At 42.0% G+C, this 20,996-nt stretch overlaps 1 protein-coding gene across 1 annotated transcript in view; it reads right to left on the bottom strand.

The window, feature by feature from the left end:
• The window catches only part of COLQ (collagen like tail subunit of asymmetric acetylcholinesterase), a 37,873-nt gene extending 19,711 nt beyond the window's left edge, over positions 1-18,162 (bottom strand). The window contains exons 1-6 of the mRNA XM_074150471.1: positions 18,057-18,162; positions 7,636-7,748; positions 5,722-5,826; positions 3,071-3,115; positions 2,401-2,427; positions 641-712 (exon numbers count right to left, since the gene is read on the bottom strand). Of these exons, the coding sequence (XP_074006572.1) occupies positions 641-712; positions 2,401-2,427; positions 3,071-3,115; positions 5,722-5,826; positions 7,636-7,748; positions 18,057-18,162 (468 nt within the window). The remainder of the gene's footprint in view (positions 1-640; positions 713-2,400; positions 2,428-3,070; positions 3,116-5,721; positions 5,827-7,635; positions 7,749-18,056) is intronic.
• Between the last annotated feature and the right edge of the window lie 2,834 nt (positions 18,163-20,996).

The following is a 20,996-nucleotide window of genomic DNA, read 5'->3' as shown; positions in this document are numbered from 1 at the left end:
TGTGAAGGGCTGTATGCCTTTTGCGTAAGGTAATACTCAGCAAAGGACTGTCCTGCAGCTTTTCTATAATAAATGCAGATGACCCAACCACTCTGCAGTAGCAAAGTGTGTCCTGCCATTTCTTCTGCTGTTGGTTATTAAAAATCATAGGAACAAATGTTTGTTTGTATGCGAATGAACTTCAAAGACCTGATCAGCAATCCACATGGATTGTAATCTCTTTCCCCTGATACCAGCCTGGTATTTTCCCTGTGATCACATGGACACCCAGTTACGCTGCCAAGAAGTACAAACTCAGGCAAAGAGATCATCATAAAGAGCAGACATAAGATGATGAGTTTTGAAACTCTGATTCATGTGATGGCGAGACACCAGTGGTTATCAATAAGTCTTCATTAGACTGATTTTCAATTTCCTTTTGACATATTTTAATCAATGTAAGAACTGCTATAGGGGCTAGGCTGAAGGGGGAGTAAGCCAACCCTAGACTGGGCAGGTCAAATGGTACAAGCACAGAGCACCCTTGCACTGCTGCAACTTGCCAGCCTCCAGCAGATAGTGGCTTAGAGACTTCCCGAGACAACTGTTGTGTTCAGATCATGAGGTTTAACAGGTCATCCCATGTGAATTTCAGTCTTACCTTCGGTCCCACAGGTCCAGGCCATCCTACTGGTCCTGGCATCCCAGGGACGCCGGGGGGACCTGGTCTGCCCTTGAACGGAAAACATCAATTACAACAATTCATTTAACATCATTCCTACACACAGGCCTCCACTGCAGACAGGATTTATGGAGGAATATAGGTTTTTCAGGAAAAGACCTGCAAATGCTTCTTTACCTTCTTTTTAATACAAAAAAATATTATATCATACAGTTTATGTTGCTGCTGCTGGAAGAGGTGTGGGCTTGCAGAAATACCAGGTTATACTGATTCAAATAAGTAGTAGCTGCAGAATAAACCTACATGCAGTCAAAATAATCATCCTAAAAACCCAGTATCAATAACTTAAATTCTCTTTTCATTTAATAAGACGATGTAAATAAAAAAGACTTGCATGTAATTATATGAGTATGAATCCAATTTACATTAAGAACAGAACCAAATCTTTAACGAAGATATTCCTATTTTTATTTACTATTATTCTTATTCTGAACATTCCATACTACTAGCTATAATTCCTATTTATTAACTACCATCTGACTAGCAATAACTACATACATACCCTTATTTATCTATTTTAATTACTGCCTGTAAATCACTCTTTGAGTATCTCCTAAAATGCTGTAGGTTACTGCCATTCCACTGCTTTACACCACTTGACAAAATAATCTTATAAATGTCATCATGATATTTGGGGCTAAGAGTGACCTCCCACAAGCCAGACAGCTTTTAGCAGGAGTTACACTGTTGTATTTCCAACCTGAGCAACTTCTCTTTTGGGACACATGAGTTTGTGCCAGAAGGGTAAGTATTGATGTACTACTGTGTTTAAGGTTTGCACTTTCTTTTAGGGTGGTGGGTCACTCTCTCTGAGACAGTACTCTTTTGAACACTTGAATTTATATGAGTAATTTTTTTTCACTGTAGTGCATTTGCAGGTTAGATTAAAGAAAAAGACCTCTTTTGCTTATGTGTTTTGTATTTATTTGAATTACTAATTGCTAGCTGGTGTCAAAATCTTTCGTAGAAGGGTGTTAAAATCCTTGGTATATTATTAGAAGGGTACTTCTTTTCCTGGTTAGTGACAACTCCCTGCATATCTCTGATTTCATCCTGCATTTCTGTCTTCTTTTAAAGTTAATTACATTAAATGGAGGCACTTAGTTACTGAGATAACGTATTCTGTTTCATCACAGGTAGGGCAATATAGTTTGCTAATTTAACAATATATCATGGCTCATATGTCACCAAGCATAGGACTCTAGTCAGCATATTGTGCTGGTGCCAAAACTCTGGGAGTGTAATTATTAATTATGCCTCCTTCTGGGCTATTTGGCTGAGCCTTATTTTGACTGTGGAGCAGTGAAAAGTTTGATTTTGCTTTGGGTTTTTTTAATACACCTTTCATGATAGCTCCCATACTCTGCTGCCTCTGTCCAGAGAGACAGAGTTCAGGTAATTTTCCACTCTGTTTTGATTGTCTGGCCAGAGCCACACGCTCTTACTGAGGGAATCTGTTGAATTCAAACCAGCTGGGACAACTCTCCAAGCCAGAGAGCCCAGCTCTCCAGCCTTGCACCCACAGCTGCCTCCCACCCATCCCGGGTACCAGGGGAAGCAGCACAAACAGGCTAAACCAACATTAGTTAATTTTATTTAACTATTGTCTGCACCCCTCTCTGACAGCTGTTATGTGTCAAGCATTATACCAGTGTCTAAGACAGGACCTTCATTCATACCTTTCTTCCTGGCCTGCCAATCTCCCCCTGCCAGAGAAAGGAATACGTTAGTCTCTTTGGCACCACAGATATTGGAAATATCTTTGTATTCAAGACTTTGCTTTCAGAGGTAAAATGAGAAAAATTATTTAACAGAGCTCCTTGGTCTTTCCTGTGTTTTCAGCCCCAAATCTATAGTCAACCCCTTGTATAGTAAAGTATGCAATTATGTGGCCAGCTTCAGATACAAGGCTCTTTAAGCATCATGGAGAAAATGCTTTGCAGATCTGAAGCCATAACTTAACATATAGACCACTCTTAATATCTGACCTGACCCATACAATAACCACTACATATGAGAGCTCCGCTTCTCATGTCCTCCCACAGGCACAAGGTGGTAAAAAGCTGTTGGATCAGTAAGATCACTGGCTTGTGCACCTGAGCTGCTTTCTTAATGCATATCGTAGACATAGGTAGCTATCATGAGAAGTCATCAAAAATATTTCGAGATTGAAAATGAACACTGAAAGATGAAGATTTAAATTGCATCAATTCACAGCTTTCCATTCAAAAAATCCCCGCATCCAAAAGGCCATGATTAAATAGACAAGGAAAAAAAGTCAACACAAGACCCCCATCTCTTTCCTTGCCCCCTCAAAAACACATTAAACTCCGTAACACAGACACTTACTTTCTCCCCTTTTGGTCCCATTATACCAGGAATTCCTTGTGGACCCTAGGGAGAAAAGTGAATGCATTAGTAAGAAGGCACTGGTGGTTGCCTTTGCTCAACCCATGGCCCTGTAGGTGTCTCCTGGGAACAGTATGAACCCACAAGGTTGAGGTGTTGGATGTGTGTTTGAACGTGGTCTCTAAATGCCAGGTTTGTGCCATCACTAAACAGCAGGCTGGAGACTTGAACTGATATCAGAAGTGCAGGGACATCTTCTAGATGAAGAAAACCAGCAAGAAAAAAAGGTCGGAGGCAAATGAAAGCTGAGAAGTTATTAGAGTCCTGAAGAATTAGCGACAATGAGGACACGGAGACACCGCGTCAGCTGGCAAAGGAGGTCAGCCAAAGGGGCGGTAAGGGAAGTGGCATAAAACATGTGGGATGGACATGGAGGGTTGCCACCACTTCTGAATCCTGAAGATATTTCTGTCTCTCAAATGAGGCTGATTCTCCTTTCAGAGGACTTCTTAATCCAGGTAAACCTTGAACCCCATCTCAGAAAAAAAATCTGAAAAATGGTTTCATTTCTAGAATGCTTCATTTCATGGACCACCTTTTATTTTTTAATAACTAAGGAAAAACAATCCCATGAGCCTGCAGCAGAAGAGCATTAGATTCACCGTACAAATCACTCCAGATTTGGATGCTGGCTGTCTGATACTGTTGAAACATGATGCAAATTGTACACAAATGGGAGCAAAGTGTATCCTCAAATGCAAATGCAGTTATTCCAACTATTTTAGTCTGTAGAGTTACTTAGATTTTCAATGATGTGAATCAGAATGCACACTATTAGAGTCAGAGCCAAAATTTAGCTTAGTTCTTTCATTTTGCTTCAGCTTACACATGGGAGGAATTATACTGAGTTACATCATTACAAATCTAATTCTTCTTATGAAAAAGTGTTAAAATTCAGCTCTGAGTCAACCATATGAGCTTTTACAACTCCTTTGAAAGTCATGCAAGCTACATCAGAAAGGAATTCAGAAAAACTTCTTAGGGGTTTTTTTTTTTTTTGTAATGGTATAAAAATATTGGCCAGAGGATTCCTGGCTCTAACATTGTCCCATTATAAGACACAGTCCTGCAATTTATAATTAAAAATTCCAAAGGCATGTTATACCTACCCTACTGTCTGCCATTGTGATAGAATCTGTCAGCCTACTCTATTTAAAAATATTCTTGGAGGGATCACAGATCATCTGGTTGCAAGATTAATATTATTTATAGCAATGGACCTTGCAGAACAATATAATAATATTACTGTTCTTTCCATTTAAGTCAGAGAGAGTATTAAGAGGATTTTTATAAAAAAGACAGTCTAGCAAAGACTGAAACAACAACTGCTTCTTTCACATGTATTGCAACTCTGGATCATGGCCAACCACACTGCAGGGCTGCTTCATAATGCAGAGAGGACTTTTCTCAATACAGGACGGGACAAACGGTTCACATTGCTTCTCTCCACACCTCATCATTCACATGTTAAATGAGTATCCCTCCTCCTGCATCTCAGCAAAGACAAAATGGCAGAACAGAAAAGTCGAGGTTCATAAAACAAGACTTTGTGGCTTTCTCATTGCATCTTCCATGCTTTTTACAAATACCTTCTGAAGTACTGACTTCTAAATAATTAAAGCTAAGCTCTTTGCCATGTAACCAAACCTTTACTGTGATGCACTGTCCTTACTTTATGAGCAGTATTTGTGTGCTTAACTACTCGGGCTGCTCAGTCACAGCTTTGCTGCAGTAAAGGTCCCATGCCATGCCTGCTATTAGCTGTACTGTAATAAAATCATCACCCGGGGGCCTTGAGGAAGATCATGGTCCCAAAGCACCAGACACAGCACATAGACAGGGACTGCCTGTGCCCCAGGAGAAACTGGAAGTACGTCTCTCTGAAAAGTTGTACTTTTCTTTGGAGCGAATGAGCTGGAACGGAAAGGCAGATGGGAGATCTTCTCCACTCTACAGAGGTGTTCACAAAAACCTTCCCCCTAGAGGTGGACCATTTCCTCAGAAGCTTTCTGAATGTACAAATTGTAGAAAATGAAATGGAAGATCGAAAGGACTGGCCCAAGGCTACCCAGCAAGTCAGAGGCAGAGATATTGTAGGACAAACTAGGAGATCCTACATCTCCTGAATCCCATCCCCCTGCCCTCCTGAAGCCCCTCCTTTTCTCTGATGTTTACTGTAGGTGTTTGCCTTCCCAGGGTTGCACTCCACTGCCATTCAAGTTCATTGCACCTCTTGTGCATCCACTCCACAGGCTCTTTCCCTCACATAAGGACAACAGATTTTCAAGCAAAGAAAAAACTATCAAAGAGCCTCTGAAGGAAGTGATTCCACTTCCCAGATTTTTGATGGGTGCTACCCACTGTAAAACTCCACAAGAATGAAGGGTGAACTTGAAACTGGCTGGAGAATGTCAGGCAGGGATGAGAACATAGGGTAAAAAGCCTATATGATTTATACATAGTCATATCAAAATGAAATTAAGACAGAACCTGGAATGCTTATTAAGCCGTAAAAAACATTTGCAGAAGATATTTCACAGCTTTGTAAGGACCTTGGAGCAAGTGGAGAACAACGTGGTTTAATCACTCACCCGGGGGCCAGGAGGCCCTGTGGGGCAATACGATTCGGGCAGAGAGGAAGCCTGCATTATCTGGAGCTCCAGACACAGCTCTTTCATATCCAGGGCAAGCAGCTTCTATGTAACATAAAACATATGAGTGAACACACAGCCATACGTAGCGTGTCAGAGAAATGCATAAATAAACAGCCACTGAGCACTACAGCCTCAAGAGGGTTTATTTGCTCCCTTAGGGAGAAGCCTAGGGTTTGTCACAAGGTTATCTTCACGGATGCTTGAACATTAGCGCATTGGCACAGTGTCCTGCCACACGTTTCCTCCTCCTCCTCCTCCTCTCACAGAGACACGTCGCAGCCAGGCTGTCACACGCCCCTCCAAGGCAGCGTGGGACCCTGGCTTATTCTTAGACTTGACCCTGCTCTCTCCATCCCACTTTACAAGTAGCAGCTCCTCTCCAAAAATAGCGTCTTTGCTCTAATAATAGAGACTACACTCAGCGAGGGTATAGGCAGCGTGAACTTCACTCCAGAAGATACTTACCCATAGGCATTCATTCACTGCAGACCTTTAATGATCAATGAATGTCTAATCTTTTGACTTCAAAATTAGGCTTGCATGAGTAAGCTGGCTTATTTATGTCCTGTGACAAAAGCCATCTCTTCTGGAAATGCAGACGAACACTGAGCCAGAGGCAGTGGGTTGACAGAACTAATCCTCAGCTTCCAAATGAAAAGCCATTTTCCAGAAAAAATCCAACTCGAGACTCCAAAGCACAAACTGCTTGAAGTGAATTCACCCGGATCCCATCCTCCTGGTAGCTACTTAGTTTTATTTCATGTTTTTATGGGGGAGATGGTGAGAAGGGTGATTTTGTGCTCAGACTACTCTCTGAGCTGCTTGGAGGAATCTCAGGGGCTCTGGTCCCAACCTCCTCCTCACTGAAGGAGTACACCACATTCCTAAGGAGATCTTGTCTCTTGGTCTCCTTTCTGTGGAAACCACAGCACAGGGAGGGGAGGGGATGAGGAAAGGGGAGGCAACTAGGTTTTACTTTGGGGAGAATAGCACCCTGAGCTCAATCCTGATCTCTCTGAAGACAATAGAGGGTTTTACACTGTATTTTTTCTTAGGTTAGTTCTTGTCAGAGATCTTTCTAATCATTATTTACATAACACTAGCAAGAATCACAGTAGCTACATACAGTGGAATCTGCATATAGTATTTGCAATAGTAGAATAAAGAAATAGGATTTACTCAGTAGGTAGAAAAATTATTTATGTTGGGATGGAAAATACATTGGGGTTAACAGACCTGGGCAATAAGTGCTATGTCATTGTATCCTGTATGTTTCGTATGTTAACATATGTGTATGGACACATATCATATACAGCAGGTATGTGCCTGGGTGGGTGAGTGAAAACTCCACAGCAGCAACCCAAGCACGTTTTTCTTGCTGCAAAATGAAATGATGGAAATAGATTCCATAAGGAGGATTTTGGGACCTTCATTTCATCCACTGGGTAAGGGAAATGTGATGCAAAACAGGACACGTATAACGTACACTCTGAAATCATTGTGTAGGATGGGAAATGGGCTTTTCTCTCCTTACTTGGTTTATTGCATTTCCATTTCCTTTAGTTCAGGATTGCCTTTGTCTTAGGACAAAACAGAGTAAGGAGAATATTTCAAGTTACTTGAACTAGCTGCTTGAACAAACCCAGCCCTGTTTCATTCCTTGATGTATTTGACATTTACTTCAAGCCCCAGTCTGGGATGTTGAATGTTTGTCCTAACAGAGCCGAATCAACGCAGCCAGCCAGGCCTGCCAAGTGACACCATGAAGCTGTGCTTGAGAGGATACTTCAGTCTTTGTCAAACACAAAAAGTCATGTAAAAAGAAAAGAAAGGCTCATGGGCCACACTTACAGTGCTCCAGCTGTGCCTGAAGTACGGTGGTGGAAACAAGGGTGGTGGAGGAGGGCCCAGGAGGCAGCACGCTCTGCGGTTGAGCTGTTTCTTCTGTTCCAAACAAGGGAGATCTGTTCAATACAAACACTCATACGTTGTCTTGAACACCACAAACATTTCTTACAGAATAAGAGGAGTTTTCGTTCCACAGGATTTTTCTCCATCCTGCATGTATTGACTTTAACACTGTAATTCAAGCAGGGATTTAAGAAACTGGGTGGTCCCTAAAGTCTGTAAGATCCTTCTTGTGCTGAAGGCTGTGCAGAGTTTTAAACTCTTCATGTGGCTATGACATGGGCTGATTTTGGAAAGTTTCAGATAGGCAACATTAGAAAATAGATTGAAATATTTGTCTCTCTCTCCCTTCCACGTTCCAAAAGTGTATTAGAAATAGCGCCTTCTGGTTCCCGTTACAGCTCATGTGCCACCAGGAAGCACTCCATGCTGTTGCCACCAACCTTCCCTGTGGACTGAATCGCTTCAGGCACTTCTGCGATAACAGAGTGGGAAGCTGTTCCATAGCACATTTGCTTATATTTTCCCTGGGACTGAAACCAAATTGCCTTATTTCTGATTCGTGCATCATCCCTAAGAATAAATACTCTACAACCCGGATTTAGCTGACAGCTTTGCCACTGATTGGTAAGGCAGGATCTCCGTTGTGTTCAACAATGTATTTAACCTTTTCTAAGATGTAAAATTCCATCAACAATGTAAGAAGCTGTGACCAAAGATTCACAGATGTGAAGATGATGCATTTATACTGTGGGTTTTTTTTTTCTAAATCTATTTACTCCCTGGGAAATACACCTCTAATCAGGGTCGGGGCCTTCTGCAAAGGTTTTGCCAAGGACAGCAAACATTTATTTATGTCTGTTGGTTTCTTCCTCTGGCTAGTGGCAGCTGGAATGGGTGTCTGTGAACTGAAAGGTGGCAGGGAGCCAAATACAGTAGGAAGAAAAGCCTACGGTGAAGTATCTGGTATTAATAGAAAATCTCTAAATTAAGTTTCTAGGAAGACAAACCCGACAAAATTGCTAGATTTGTGTGCAAATCAATCGCAGGCTGGATATTAGTCACATCACAATGTACGGCAAGTTTTCTAAGGGACAGAGATACTTCTAGTTTTTCAAATGTCTCAGAAAATGTACCATATCAGTTCCACCATCCCACGTTAATGCGGATAGCATTTTTTCAGTCCTGATGCACAGAAAAGAGCTGCCCAGAGGAGTGTGATTCAGCAGCATTCAGGGATAGCTTATGTTATCCAGATTTTTTTCTCTATCAAAACACTGTCTGCAATGATACCTTTGAGAGATGAGTCAATTAAAGTCTGAAAGGGTCCATAATGAAGACTTTTTCTCAAATTTTCTACACAAGTTTGAAACTCAACCAAAAACTTGAATTTAAGAGAAAGGCAGATTTATAATAAAAAAAGAGATATGTTTTTTTCATTTAAAGCTTTAAATACATACTGCAAATGCCAATGCCTATAAAAGGTAGCAAAGGTTTGAGTTCACCTGTTTCCAGTCCTCACAACCAATAAAATACAAAGACATGTAGAGTTAAGTTCTGCATTGGCTTATCCTGAATTCAGTCACTCTCTCCCACACTCAGGTATGGCAGGTGGATACGACAGAAAAGGGAGCAGAAAATCAAGTGAGTCACAGAGTGACTATTGGTATGACTGCTATAATTTGATCTCCCAATAAGCACTGCATTTCATTGGTATGGATTTTGTAACTGCAATAGATCCAAGATGCACAACCATGACAGTATTGGCTTGGTTTGTGTATCACAAAAGGGTTACCTTGACAGGCCTACAGGCTCTCTGCAAAGGCACTGTGTATTTTTAGGTTCCAGGTTAGCTTTGTTTGATAAACACAGCTTCAGAATACTCCAGTCCCCATCAGTGGAAAAAATCTCAGCCCAAGAATAGGACTGTCATAGTTTTCTGTGAAATGTGAAGACCCTGCCTACACAGAGCGTGTGTTTACATATCTCATATGGAAACTGCTCTTTCAACAGCTTCAATATCAAAGAACGCATTCAATAGGAGAAGGAAGGCTGATGAAAATGAAAAACTCTTTATAGAACTTTTCTCAGCAGCAAACATTTTCAGAGAACTTAAAATCTGTAATAGTCAGCTTTAAAATAGAAAGTCTTTATCATTTTCAAACTCAAATTACTTTTATGGTCCAGACCATATGTTAATCTAATCCAAGAAAGTGACTGTATAAATCTGTGGGTATACTGGCAATGGTTGCATCAGAAAATAACAGGTTTTAGATAAGCTGTTGCAATGTTTAATTTTGTTCCTGCAGACTGCCTGCTTCTGACCATAGCTGGAAGTTGGGAACTCTTATCCGGGATGGTCCCACGCAGAGGCAGAGAGGAGCCTTCACCCAGGCGGAGTCCTCCAGAACAGGGCTCATATGAGGTCTCTGAGCCCTAGAGCTGACCTTAGAGCTGACCTTCAACCCTACAAACTCCCTGCGTTGCAACAGTGGTACCAGAGAAGTGCTGTCCTGGGTTCAGCTTAGATTTACAGGATTTCATTGAAAAAAATCTTAAGTAAACCATGACAGTGACTTTTATCCTAAAATCTAAAAGCTATAGGCCAACTGTCAGGAGGAAAGGACAAGAAAGGAAAAAGATACTTAACATGTGTTTCCCTTCCTATTTGCGACCACATTCATCCAGCAAGCCCTGACGGGAAGCCGAGCTGCTATCCAAAAGCTTTTCACCCTGATAGCAGCGCTGGTGGCTTGCCCAGCTTGCGTCGGGCAGGACTCTGCTAGACAGAGATCTCTCATGCCTGACACCCCATCACAGGTGCTTCTCCCACTTGGATGGCACTCAGAATTAATCATAAATGAGCTGGGAAGACTAGTCAGTTAACGAATGTGGGCTTGTCCAGCTGAAACGGAGATTTTCATCTGCTTTGTTGTCATTTATTCAGGCTCCTCTCAGCCTCCTTGCAAGGACAGCAGCGCGCCACAGGCAGCAGCCACCCGGTACCATTCTGTATGAATATTGCAAGGTGACTAAGGTGCTTTTTGCTTTTAAGTTAGGAAAGTTTAAGAGCATGTCAAAGCTGCCATACAGGTCAAAATCCTGTATTTACAGAGCAGATACAGGTATTACTCTCTCCTTTAAAGCATCAAAGACATTTTTCAGCACTGATAATAAAAACTTACACTTTACAAAGCTTTGTGACCCAATAATGTGCTATAAGCACATATAAACAGAGCTGGGAATACAGCCCAGGTCTGGAGCTGGGTCAAACAGTCAGGTTGGAGATTGGTCTGCATCTCTCAGTACCCCTTTGAACTTAGTCGTTATAGTTGATGGCCTAAATATATCTAATAGCTAACATAAACACACCAAAGAAATATATCAAGCCCTACAGCTTAGGTAATGGGTGCCTGTGCAAAGGAGGTGGTGACCTAGGAATCTCCTGAGGGAGTTATGGGATAAGATGCAGGACTGCAGCTCTTCCCCTTTTCTGCTTTCCTCCTGCTTGAAATGGGGCTTCGGAGTCTTTAAGGAACAGAGCAAAGCTTATCAGAAATTAATACCCTATCCTTCTGACAGAAAATGAAAAAATCCAGCTGAAAACTTGCAAGTTTCTTTTCAGCCAAGAAAAAAAACAATAAAAATTTGAAAACACTCTGGTTTTAATCCCCAAAGTGGCTACAGGCTGCAGTAGCAGTAATGTGCTCTTTACCAGCCGGCACACACTCAGAGATGCCATAATAAACAAACAAACAAACAAACAAATAAATAAATAAAGGTACTGAAAATCAGTCGACATTCAGAAGGCTTGACAATAGCACGAACCCTGGCACGCTGCCTGGACGGCAGATCTTGGTGTTCGCCCAGCCAGAGGAGCAAGGACGCTCTGTCCTCCATCCCCACCTCGTATTGAGCCCACGTCCCCCAGCATCTCCTGGTACCTCCCGCACGCTCACAGGCACTGAGGCCCCAGGCAAGCCCTTCGCAGCCCGGCCGGTGAGGGGTAGGTGGCTGCATCTTTGCAGGTCAGCCTTAGAAAACACTGCAGAAACAGCAAGATGCAGGAAAGCAAAGGGGCATGTGAGATTTGTTAAGTGAGGGAAAGGCCTTTTGCTCTCTATAGGCAAAGACTTCAGACCCTTAACCTGTGTGTATGTACATGCATGAGGGCAACGCATATGCCAAAAGATCATATACTGTTCTCTCAAATTGACCGCAGAAGGAAAATTCTGTACTGAGATCAGTACAGCGAGAGAGAGGAGCATCTGTTTGGGTTGGTTGGTTCTGCGCTCCAGTTTCACAAGAACATGAAAATCCCAATGAAACCTGAAGGGTGGAACACTTCAGTGGGTTATAATATGGGTTTATAAAATAAAACCATGGCTTATAAGCCCAATAACCACAACAGGGCTATTTTGTGCAATTTTCCTTCTGTTGCTTTCCATTTGCAGAGGCCCAGAGCTCTAGACACTGCTCAGTGACGTTGACAGCTCTATATGCCCCCCCTTTAGTGCATGAGAAACTGAGGCACAGAGAAGTTAAGCAAGTCCCCCAAAGCCACGGATGACTCAATTACAGTACCAGAAACAGAGTTCCAGTCTCGTAAATCACAGTATCTCATCTCTGTTGTTTTATGAACTGGATTATAAAACTCAACTGCTTGTCACACTGGAACAATACCAGAAATACTCTGAATGTTAAAGCCTAAGAACCTACTACAAGCCAGAAAAGAACCTGGAACCCTGAAGATTAATGCAAGGTGGCTGCTGCGTCAGCCCCGAAAGACTTCTATATATCATTCACTGCCCCACAGTCCTCTCCCACTTTATTTGGGAGATCAGTAGCAACAAAGCAGAGAGATACCAGTGCCATCCTTCCACAACTGCAAGATCATAATCTGTCAGTGCTGGCATGGATCAAAAGTGTACTTCACTTTGATGTTGCTCCACCATATGCTCAGACAGTCCCAGACAATCCCTCTGAGACTGTGGATGTTGCCGTACACTCAGAAAGACCTCAGAGAAAAGCCTTCAAATTCCTCTTTGAAACTTTGCTACCATGGATTAAATCAATTCCTCATGACTCCCTCGCTGCAACAGATTCACAGCCCAGCTGACTTTATTCTCCTGCCTTTCACAAAGAAATAACTCTGTATTGACTTGGTATTGTAAAAAACCGTTACCTTTGTAGTTTCAAGAAGCCAAAAAAAAATAAAAATCCATCCACACTTCTCCCTCGGTAGAACAAAACTGAAATTGTAGCACTGCCTTATTTAGACAAAGCACCTCCCTTCACTCGTGTGCGCTCCCCGAGTGCATGTTTTTATACATACACACTTGTCTGTTCCTAGGAAAAAGGGTTAACAGCCTCTTTTCTCTTTCACCCACTGTCTCAGGCCTCTTCTGCATTCTGCCTATACCCATCTTCTCATCCTAAATGCCCTGTTACCATTACAGTTGTGTGATTACAGAAAGCCTCCCCCCAGTTTCCTTTTCATTAAAGCAGTGATTCCTTGGAGGGGAGAAAGGAAGAAACAGAACATCTACATTGAGGTCTGTTAATTTCTGTGCGGTTTTTTCCTCGCTCTCCTATTTTCGGTCTTCCTCAAAGAATTCCCCCTATAGCTTTCCCAGATGGGCTTTCCCAGATGGGCTTTCCCAGTCCTCTTCTACTTACTAAGCTGCAACATGAAACAGGGCTCCTGGACGTGTCCTGTTGCATTAGAACTGAATGTGCCACCTGATTTTGCAATCACACAGCATCCTAGCACCAAGAGCTAAAGACTGTAGGGATACATGGCTTATCCTGACAAAAAGCTTCCATCTGTATAAACACAAAGGATATTTTTTGTAGTTTTAACCAGGACTAGGAGTTTCCTTTGCTGCAGTCACACTGCTGGTGCTCCTGTGCCAATACAGCTCATCTATGGGGAACTTCTGTGTCCCATATGAAAAGACTTTAAAAACCAAGGAGGCTAAAAATGTGAAGTTACAGGCTGCTTCTTCCCTGTGCAGGGGTTTGAGAATATTGACAAACCCATAAGTAAACTGTCTGTAGCAGGAGCAGAGGCCTACAAGCACTGCCTGCAAGTACGTAGGGAATAAGCTGATTTTACAGCACTTTGGATTGCTTGTCAGTGGAGTGCCCATACTTTCACCGGAAACACCTGATTTTTAGGCAGTTTGCATTGCTGTGCTGGAATTTAAGCCTCCACTTCCCAGTCCAGTTACAATAAAAATCTGGTATTCGCCAGCATGTTCAATACCTATGGACTACAGACAGTGCTATGCTCAGTCACATCTATGAAACAACATGGACAAACTTGCTCAAAGCAGTTGGGATCTCCACTTGGTTCTGTGTCTTCCTTCTTTCACCCACCGTTTCTCTCACAAATGCATAACGTCCTCTCCCCCCAGCACAGAGACGCAGGGGGTACCAAGGTCCCCTCCCTGTGCTGCCAAAGCTGTCACCCTGCGTGTTCCCAACCTGCCTTGCCCATCACTGCAGCTCTTACTGCTCCAACAGCGTCAGTCCACAACAAAGCTGAACTGGTTCCTGCAGCCATCCCATACAAGGTCTGGTTGCAGGTTAATATTACACCTTCCCGATGCAAAAAGGCTGTGCCACCTGCCCAGTGAGACGCCGTGTTCCTTTTCTTTGGGAAAATAATGGGAAAAGGTAAAGAAAGCATGAGGAATACTGCCAATAATGCTCAGATGTTACGAGCCCATTTTGTTCCTTTAAATTAATTAACCATATTCTTTTCACAGGGCTGTGTATCAATATTGATCGTAGGAGAAAAATCAATGAAGGGATAAATTTGTGGCATGCATAACAGGCAGTTTGGGTCAGAAGAAGCATCGAGGTACTCCTCTTCTCTCCAGCGATTGCTGGTATTTTAAATACTTTCTCATCTCTCCGATGAGATGAATCTCAGAAACCTTCAGCCTGGATAAGCAGAAGAGGGCAGGAAAAGGAAGGAAGCGTAGTGGAAGAATCTTTCTTCTACCTGATTTGGAAGGTGGTTTTCTCCAGGCTGATTCTTACTGTTCCACATAATCCTACTAAAAATGAGTATGAAATTCACAACTAATTTTCATTACGTGAGTGCAACAGTGGAGGCACTCACTCATGGATGTCCTGCTCAAGTGCAGGAACCTCAGTAGAGCAGAGCTCTGAAAAATGGTTATAAAGGATACCATAAACGCTGTGGCTTAAGGGTGGGATATGACAGGTTACCCTGAAGAGAAAACAGCTCTCTCCAGGAGGGCTGAGCTACCCACCATGGGCATCTTTACTGCCCCATGGAACCACAGCCACACGCTTGAGCATGTTGTAATATCACTCCCTGAAGCATTTCCTCCAGAAACGATGCATCAGCACCAGGAGACTCAACCCTTTGGAGCTCACATGACATTCAAAATCCTTCCAGAAACAAGGATGCACTGTTGCTTGAGGCTCATGGAACTATAAGGAGGAGTTGGCAGCAAAATAGACCAAGATTCAGATTATTCTTCTTTCCCCAAATATTCTACAACCACTTTCCACCCCTACGGGTTGTTTATCTCTGCTCTCTAGTTACTGCTCTGTGACCTGTAAACCTCATTATTTGTGACCTGTTGCTGTGCAAAGACGTGTGAGGACAGAAATAAAAGTATTTTTAGCCCAGAATTTTTCAGACATACCTGGAAAATACCCAAATGTATTTTCCCAACTACAGGAAAAACAAGTTGTCGCTTAAGAACATCCTCACTGTTAAATGTGATTAGTTTTAGAATTTGCAAGTACAGTGCTGAAATCCATTCTTTAAATGTGAAATTACATCTTGGTGCCAGATACAAATAATTGAATCAGCTGAAAGACACAGAACATTTGAGAAACCATTAAAATAATCAAGAATTTAAATGGAATTAATTCACCTTCTGTACCCACTGTGAGATTTCTACCAGAAAATAGAGAACTTTTTGCTTTTTTTCTTAGATGTTTCTCAAAATGCAGATACAATCAAAGGACTAAAGGAATTTTTTTATCATGTCACTATGCCATCAGTCACTGCCTGGGGAGTCCTGGGGTGTCTTGTGGGCAAGCCCCAGGGGCTGCACCGTGGAAAATATTCTACTGTGAAGAGTGGAGTCTGGCCCGAAAAGCAACCAGGCAGCATCTGCTGCTATCAACAGCCAGTTTCAAGGGCTGTAGGCACAGGTTACTGTTTCATGATATGATATTTGGGTGAAAAATTAGTCCCCAAATGCTCTTTGAACTTTGACACTTTACCATTCTTAATATTAAACCTGTATGTGAGGCACTACTGCTGTAAAGTATTTTTATTGCTGTGCAATTATTGTTATTCTATCTCAGCTTTCTCACTGGTGCAGATTTAGGGATTCAAATGGTGTTCATAGCTCCTTGTTAACATAGCTGAATTGCTGATGAAATACTGAAGTACTCTTCTGTGTGGACAATAATAGGCTACGCGTCTTCCTTCATATTTGCCTCTTCTATTACGTTTTCAGCAGCTAGGGGAACTTCCCCCTCAGAAGAGAGAGGACTTGTTTGTTGTACTGTTATTTTTCCAGAGAACATTCTAAATGGCTTCCCTAGACACACAAGTGTTTGCCACAGGAGAAAGGCCAGGCCATGCGGGTGATGGAAATGTAAAATTCTTGTTTGCCTGGGCGGCATGTACAAGTGTCAAAAAAATGTAAAGCTCTTAAAACGATTTTTGAGATCTAACAACCTACATGCTATTAATGCTAATTGCAAAGCAATTTGGTATATATCAGAGAAAATAAATCTTGATGATTCCTGTACCTCAGCATTAGCTAATCTCAACGTAATAGAAAAAGCAGACCAAATTGAACAGAAATGATAACAAATGTAAATGCTTTTTAGCAGCCTATAGAGCTCAGCAGAAAAAATTATTAGTTCCTAAAGGTTCAAAAGAATGGATTAAATTGTTTTCAAAGGATGTACTTCTTTGAACATTAGCTTTCAAGATAACATCTAGAGAAGACTATCTGAAACAACTACAGAACTCTAATGGCTGTGTTATTAAATGCTGTAGGGCTTTTCCCCAAAGGATATCTGCATTACTCTTATGGTCCTCAGAATCTTATTACTTGAATAGGAATATCTTTAAATGAATGGACTGTTCAAAATATTGGGAGTAAAATACAGCGTACTAGCTCTGCACATTTTCAAAGATTTAAAAAAATACCCTTAGAAGAAATCATACATCCTGTTATTTAGTGCAGAAATCCAACATCTCATACAAGCTACCCTCCCCATCACCCTCCTCTCTTAAATGCCTTAAATGTAAACCATCTGGCCCTGTGGTCACACCAGAGACATTAGAGAGAGAGAGAAAGGCCACGCATCTTCAGATTCATGTCTAAGGTTGACTTTATGTGCAGTCTTCAAATGTGCGCCCTTTTGGTCACTGTCTTCATTTAAAAAACTTGGGGAGGATCTGTAGGTATAGCCGACCTTAACCTACAAATCTCAGTTGAACCATCTCAAATTTGACACTGAAGCAATCTAGGATGTTAGTTAGAAGCATCTCTGTTGACAAATACAGAATAACAGACAGAAGGTGGGACATAACGATTTCCCACAAGTTGGTGAAAGTTCCTCAAAGGAGAGATGGAGTCAGAGCTCTCACCAACTTTCCCCTCCCTTTGTGCAGAACGTGGCTAAAGGAAAGTCTTGCTGATGAAACTGTAAAATCTATTAAGTGGGATTTCCAGTGCCCTGGCTCAGCTGACAACTAATTTGTTTTGCCTTTGCCTAGCAGGGATTTTCCATGCAGTGGACTCTTGTTTGCTATGTAAGTCATCCGAGTATTTGTTAGTGTCATAGCCAGAGCCAGATGATGTTTATTCTGCGAACATCCAGTCGGACTCCGGCAGCGCTCATTGAGGTCAGGGCTTTATTTATAGAAGCAGATATACATTGAGATTCATTTTCTTTCCCTTGCTGTAATCTACCTAAGCTCATCCAAAATAGAAAGAAACATGCAGACATGCAAGTAATATTCTAATTGGGCCAGATCCATGAATTAGCACAGCACCATAGAAGCCAATGAAAAAAAAGCATTTTAGAGCAGCTGATGATCTTGTCTATTATTTCTCCCAGGGAAGAGAAGGGAGGGGTTTAAAAACAGAAATAATAAAGCAAAAAGAACCAAGCAACAAAAATATCCCGGCATGTGGCAGAACAGGTCTGCAATGCAAAATTCCTCCACCAAGATCTGCAATATCTTTTTTTTTTTTCCTGTGTTCCCAATCACTTGAAAGTGCAAGAATCAGAGTGCAGAGGAGAGCTCCAAGCAAGGAAAAGTAACAAGACTTAAAGCAATTTACCTGCCGAGACTGAGAAGACATTGTCAACGTACGCAGTCTGAGACAAAGCAAGGCAGAAGAAAAGCTGCAGGTAAGATCCCCAGAGAAGCGGGCTGAGGACCACCATGCTGGCTGCGCCCTGGTAGACTCCAGCTGAGAGGCGCAGGGCTGCTTTGGGGATCTCTCTCTCTCTCCCCTCTCTGCCTTGCCTGCCTCTTCCCTCGCTGTGGGATGCGTGTGTGTGTCTGTGTGTGTACGTCTCCCTCTCTCCCCCCCCACCCCTCCCCGTGCCTTTAGGAAGAAAGAATGCCAACCATTTCCCATTAAATCTTCTCCTTACACTAGACACGGTTATATTTAACTCCTGTGCTAGATCAGTTGCCCCTATTGTGGACATTAGCTGCTAAAACTGGGGCATGGGGGATTCTGGTTTTGCTAACAGAAGCAAAAAGGCAGTTTGGATAATAATAATGATGAGCAGGAAAGGGAGAAATTATGAACTGGACTATAAACAGCATCCTTCGGTGCAGGCAACCAGACACCGACGTCCAGATGGATAAAATCCCTGATTGATCATCTTCTACAGGTCACTAATTGCCTTAATGAGAGAGATGAGCAGTGACCTAACATCTGCTTATCGCTGGTAGTTACAAGCGTTGCAGCTTGTAGTGCAGCTCAGGCTGAGGGATGCCACAAAGGCTTCACAAACCGCAGAACAGGTTATTATTATTTAGGATTTAAGTTAAAATGACAGTACCATTGATAGTGCCAGACACCGTAGGACTGCAAAGGCTTTACTGACAGGGTGCAACAGGTGGAAGAAACAATATGTGTGCCGTGATGGGGTGAGTGAAACGCTATCAGCTCCGGGGGTGGTGATGGTCAACACACTACACAGCGCTGCAGGAAGAAAACAAAACTCTAACTGCCTGAAAAACAGCATGTGCTCTTCTTACCTCTACAAAAGCTTGGTGTTTCTGTGCCTTATTTCAACCGGCAGGGTTTGCAAATAGATTTCTGTCCCCTGGATAACTAGCACACGGAGCCTCCTTTCTGCCTGGGATCCGACAGTGGTTTCCATGAAAAGCAGAGGTGCTCCTTCAGCATGAAAACCATCATGACTTCCTCTCTTCAGATGGAGATGATTTTCTTTGCCCACTGTTTATTGTTCCTCCCAAGACAAAACCAGAAATCTTTTGGATTAATTACTGAATTGATTTTTTTTTTTCATTTGAGATAAGTACTTATTGACAGAGACGATGACAAGTCTCCCTGGGTGTTAACTCCTACGGAGTACACCACTAAAGGGCAAAGTGACGTATTTCCACAATTCTGGTTAAACAGCCTTGGCTGTTTCTTTCAAGACATTGCAAATACATTAACAAAAACTTTCTAAATGTAATGATTTGATAGGAACAATCACATCTGCCTTACATATTTCTATCCTTAAAGAACATGCTTAATATAACCGTAATACATACTAAAATCTCTTTCCAGTACTGCAACACTTTGCATAACTGAATTTATTTTTTAATTTAATCTACTTTATTCCACCATCTGTTAATTTTTAGTATTTGGCTATTTTTAGTGAAGATAGCAGTTTGGCCTCTTTCTTCTTTGACCAAGATGACCATGGATTAAGTAAGTGCCATTAGTTCTCTCAGCATGATGTATCTCAGAGGGAAAGGCAGAGTTCCTGTTAAGTTTATCATGACAAGCCCTAAGTAAGACAAATGTCCAGCTGCCTGATGATAAAGGTAAGCAGTGGACAATCCCCACACAAGAAGCCTGCATGGATACTAGAAAAAATTGCTCAAAAATTAAAATGTCAAGATTTTATCAAAAGATTCACCTCTGGAAATGTCTGATCAACTCAATAGTTAGTCAAAGCAACAAGTGAGTAATTTCAAATCCTCCTGTAGTCTTTTAGCAATAGAGCATCTGGTAGAAATTTGTAATACAAAATATGTTCTCTTTGATAAGGAAATTAATTAATCCAATAATATTGCAAAGAACCAGGATCATGCAGTAGGACCAATATCTTTTCCCTCCTCCCTCACCCTCTTTAACAGTTTCATTTCTTGCTTCTTCAGCCTAGAACAGAAATGCATGTTCAGGTAAAAAAAGCAACATCTTGCTTGAAGAATATTGCAAAGAATTCTATCACAAATCACATCCACCCTTTTGACCTGCTCTAAAGAAGACAGGAACAAAGAATATACCTTTCCCTCACACGTGTGAGTGCTATATTGGAGTTGGCCAGAAGTGATAGAGAAAGCCAGGGCTGCTTAAAAAAAAAAGCTAGCTTTGCAGTCAATTCTTAAGTAGAGATTTTTAATTAACTTTTCTCAGTGGAGAACCCTGACTAAAAATGGGTGTTTTGTCAGCATTCACCGTTCTTTTGACTCAGTATCTCCATCACTCTGAAGTCTGAGCCTGTTTGTCCTGAACTTGCTCTTGGCCACTGCAAGAGGAAAACTCTGTAGGCAAACACCCTGCTGTGGAAAACACACCATCTTCCACAAAGGACTTGAAAGGAGATGTTTGGACTTATAATCTGAAGAGACCTCATCATCATGATGTAGTGGTAGTTCATCAACTCATTAGTTTTTAGTGGGATCACCGTTAGGTCAATGCAAAGGAGAGCTCTCACGACAAGGCAGCAAGCCAGGCCACGTCACGGTGCAAGCACTCGTTTTTGTTTCCTCTCATTTTAAGGCATCAGCCAAGCTAACCCTGCTGACGAGGTTGCTAAAGGTTTCCATAGAAGAAGAATGAAGTCCATTTGAAATAAAACGAACAATAGCTGTGGGCTTTTTGCTTTTAACTTAGTCAGGTGGCACCGTACAAGACTGACACTCCAGGCCAACTGGCGCTCCACACTAGGATGTACACCTAGTGTGCACGACTTGCTTCTGGCCTCCACGGCATCGGTACATGCGATAGAGACGACCCTGAGAA

Source organism: Numenius arquata, chromosome 7, assembly GCF_964106895.1.
Source record: "Numenius arquata chromosome 7, bNumArq3.hap1.1, whole genome shotgun sequence".
NCBI lineage: Eukaryota > Metazoa > Chordata > Aves > Charadriiformes > Scolopacidae > Numenius > Numenius arquata.
The sequence above is the reverse complement of the archived record's forward strand: the minus strand, read 5'-3'. Positions and strand labels throughout refer to the sequence as shown.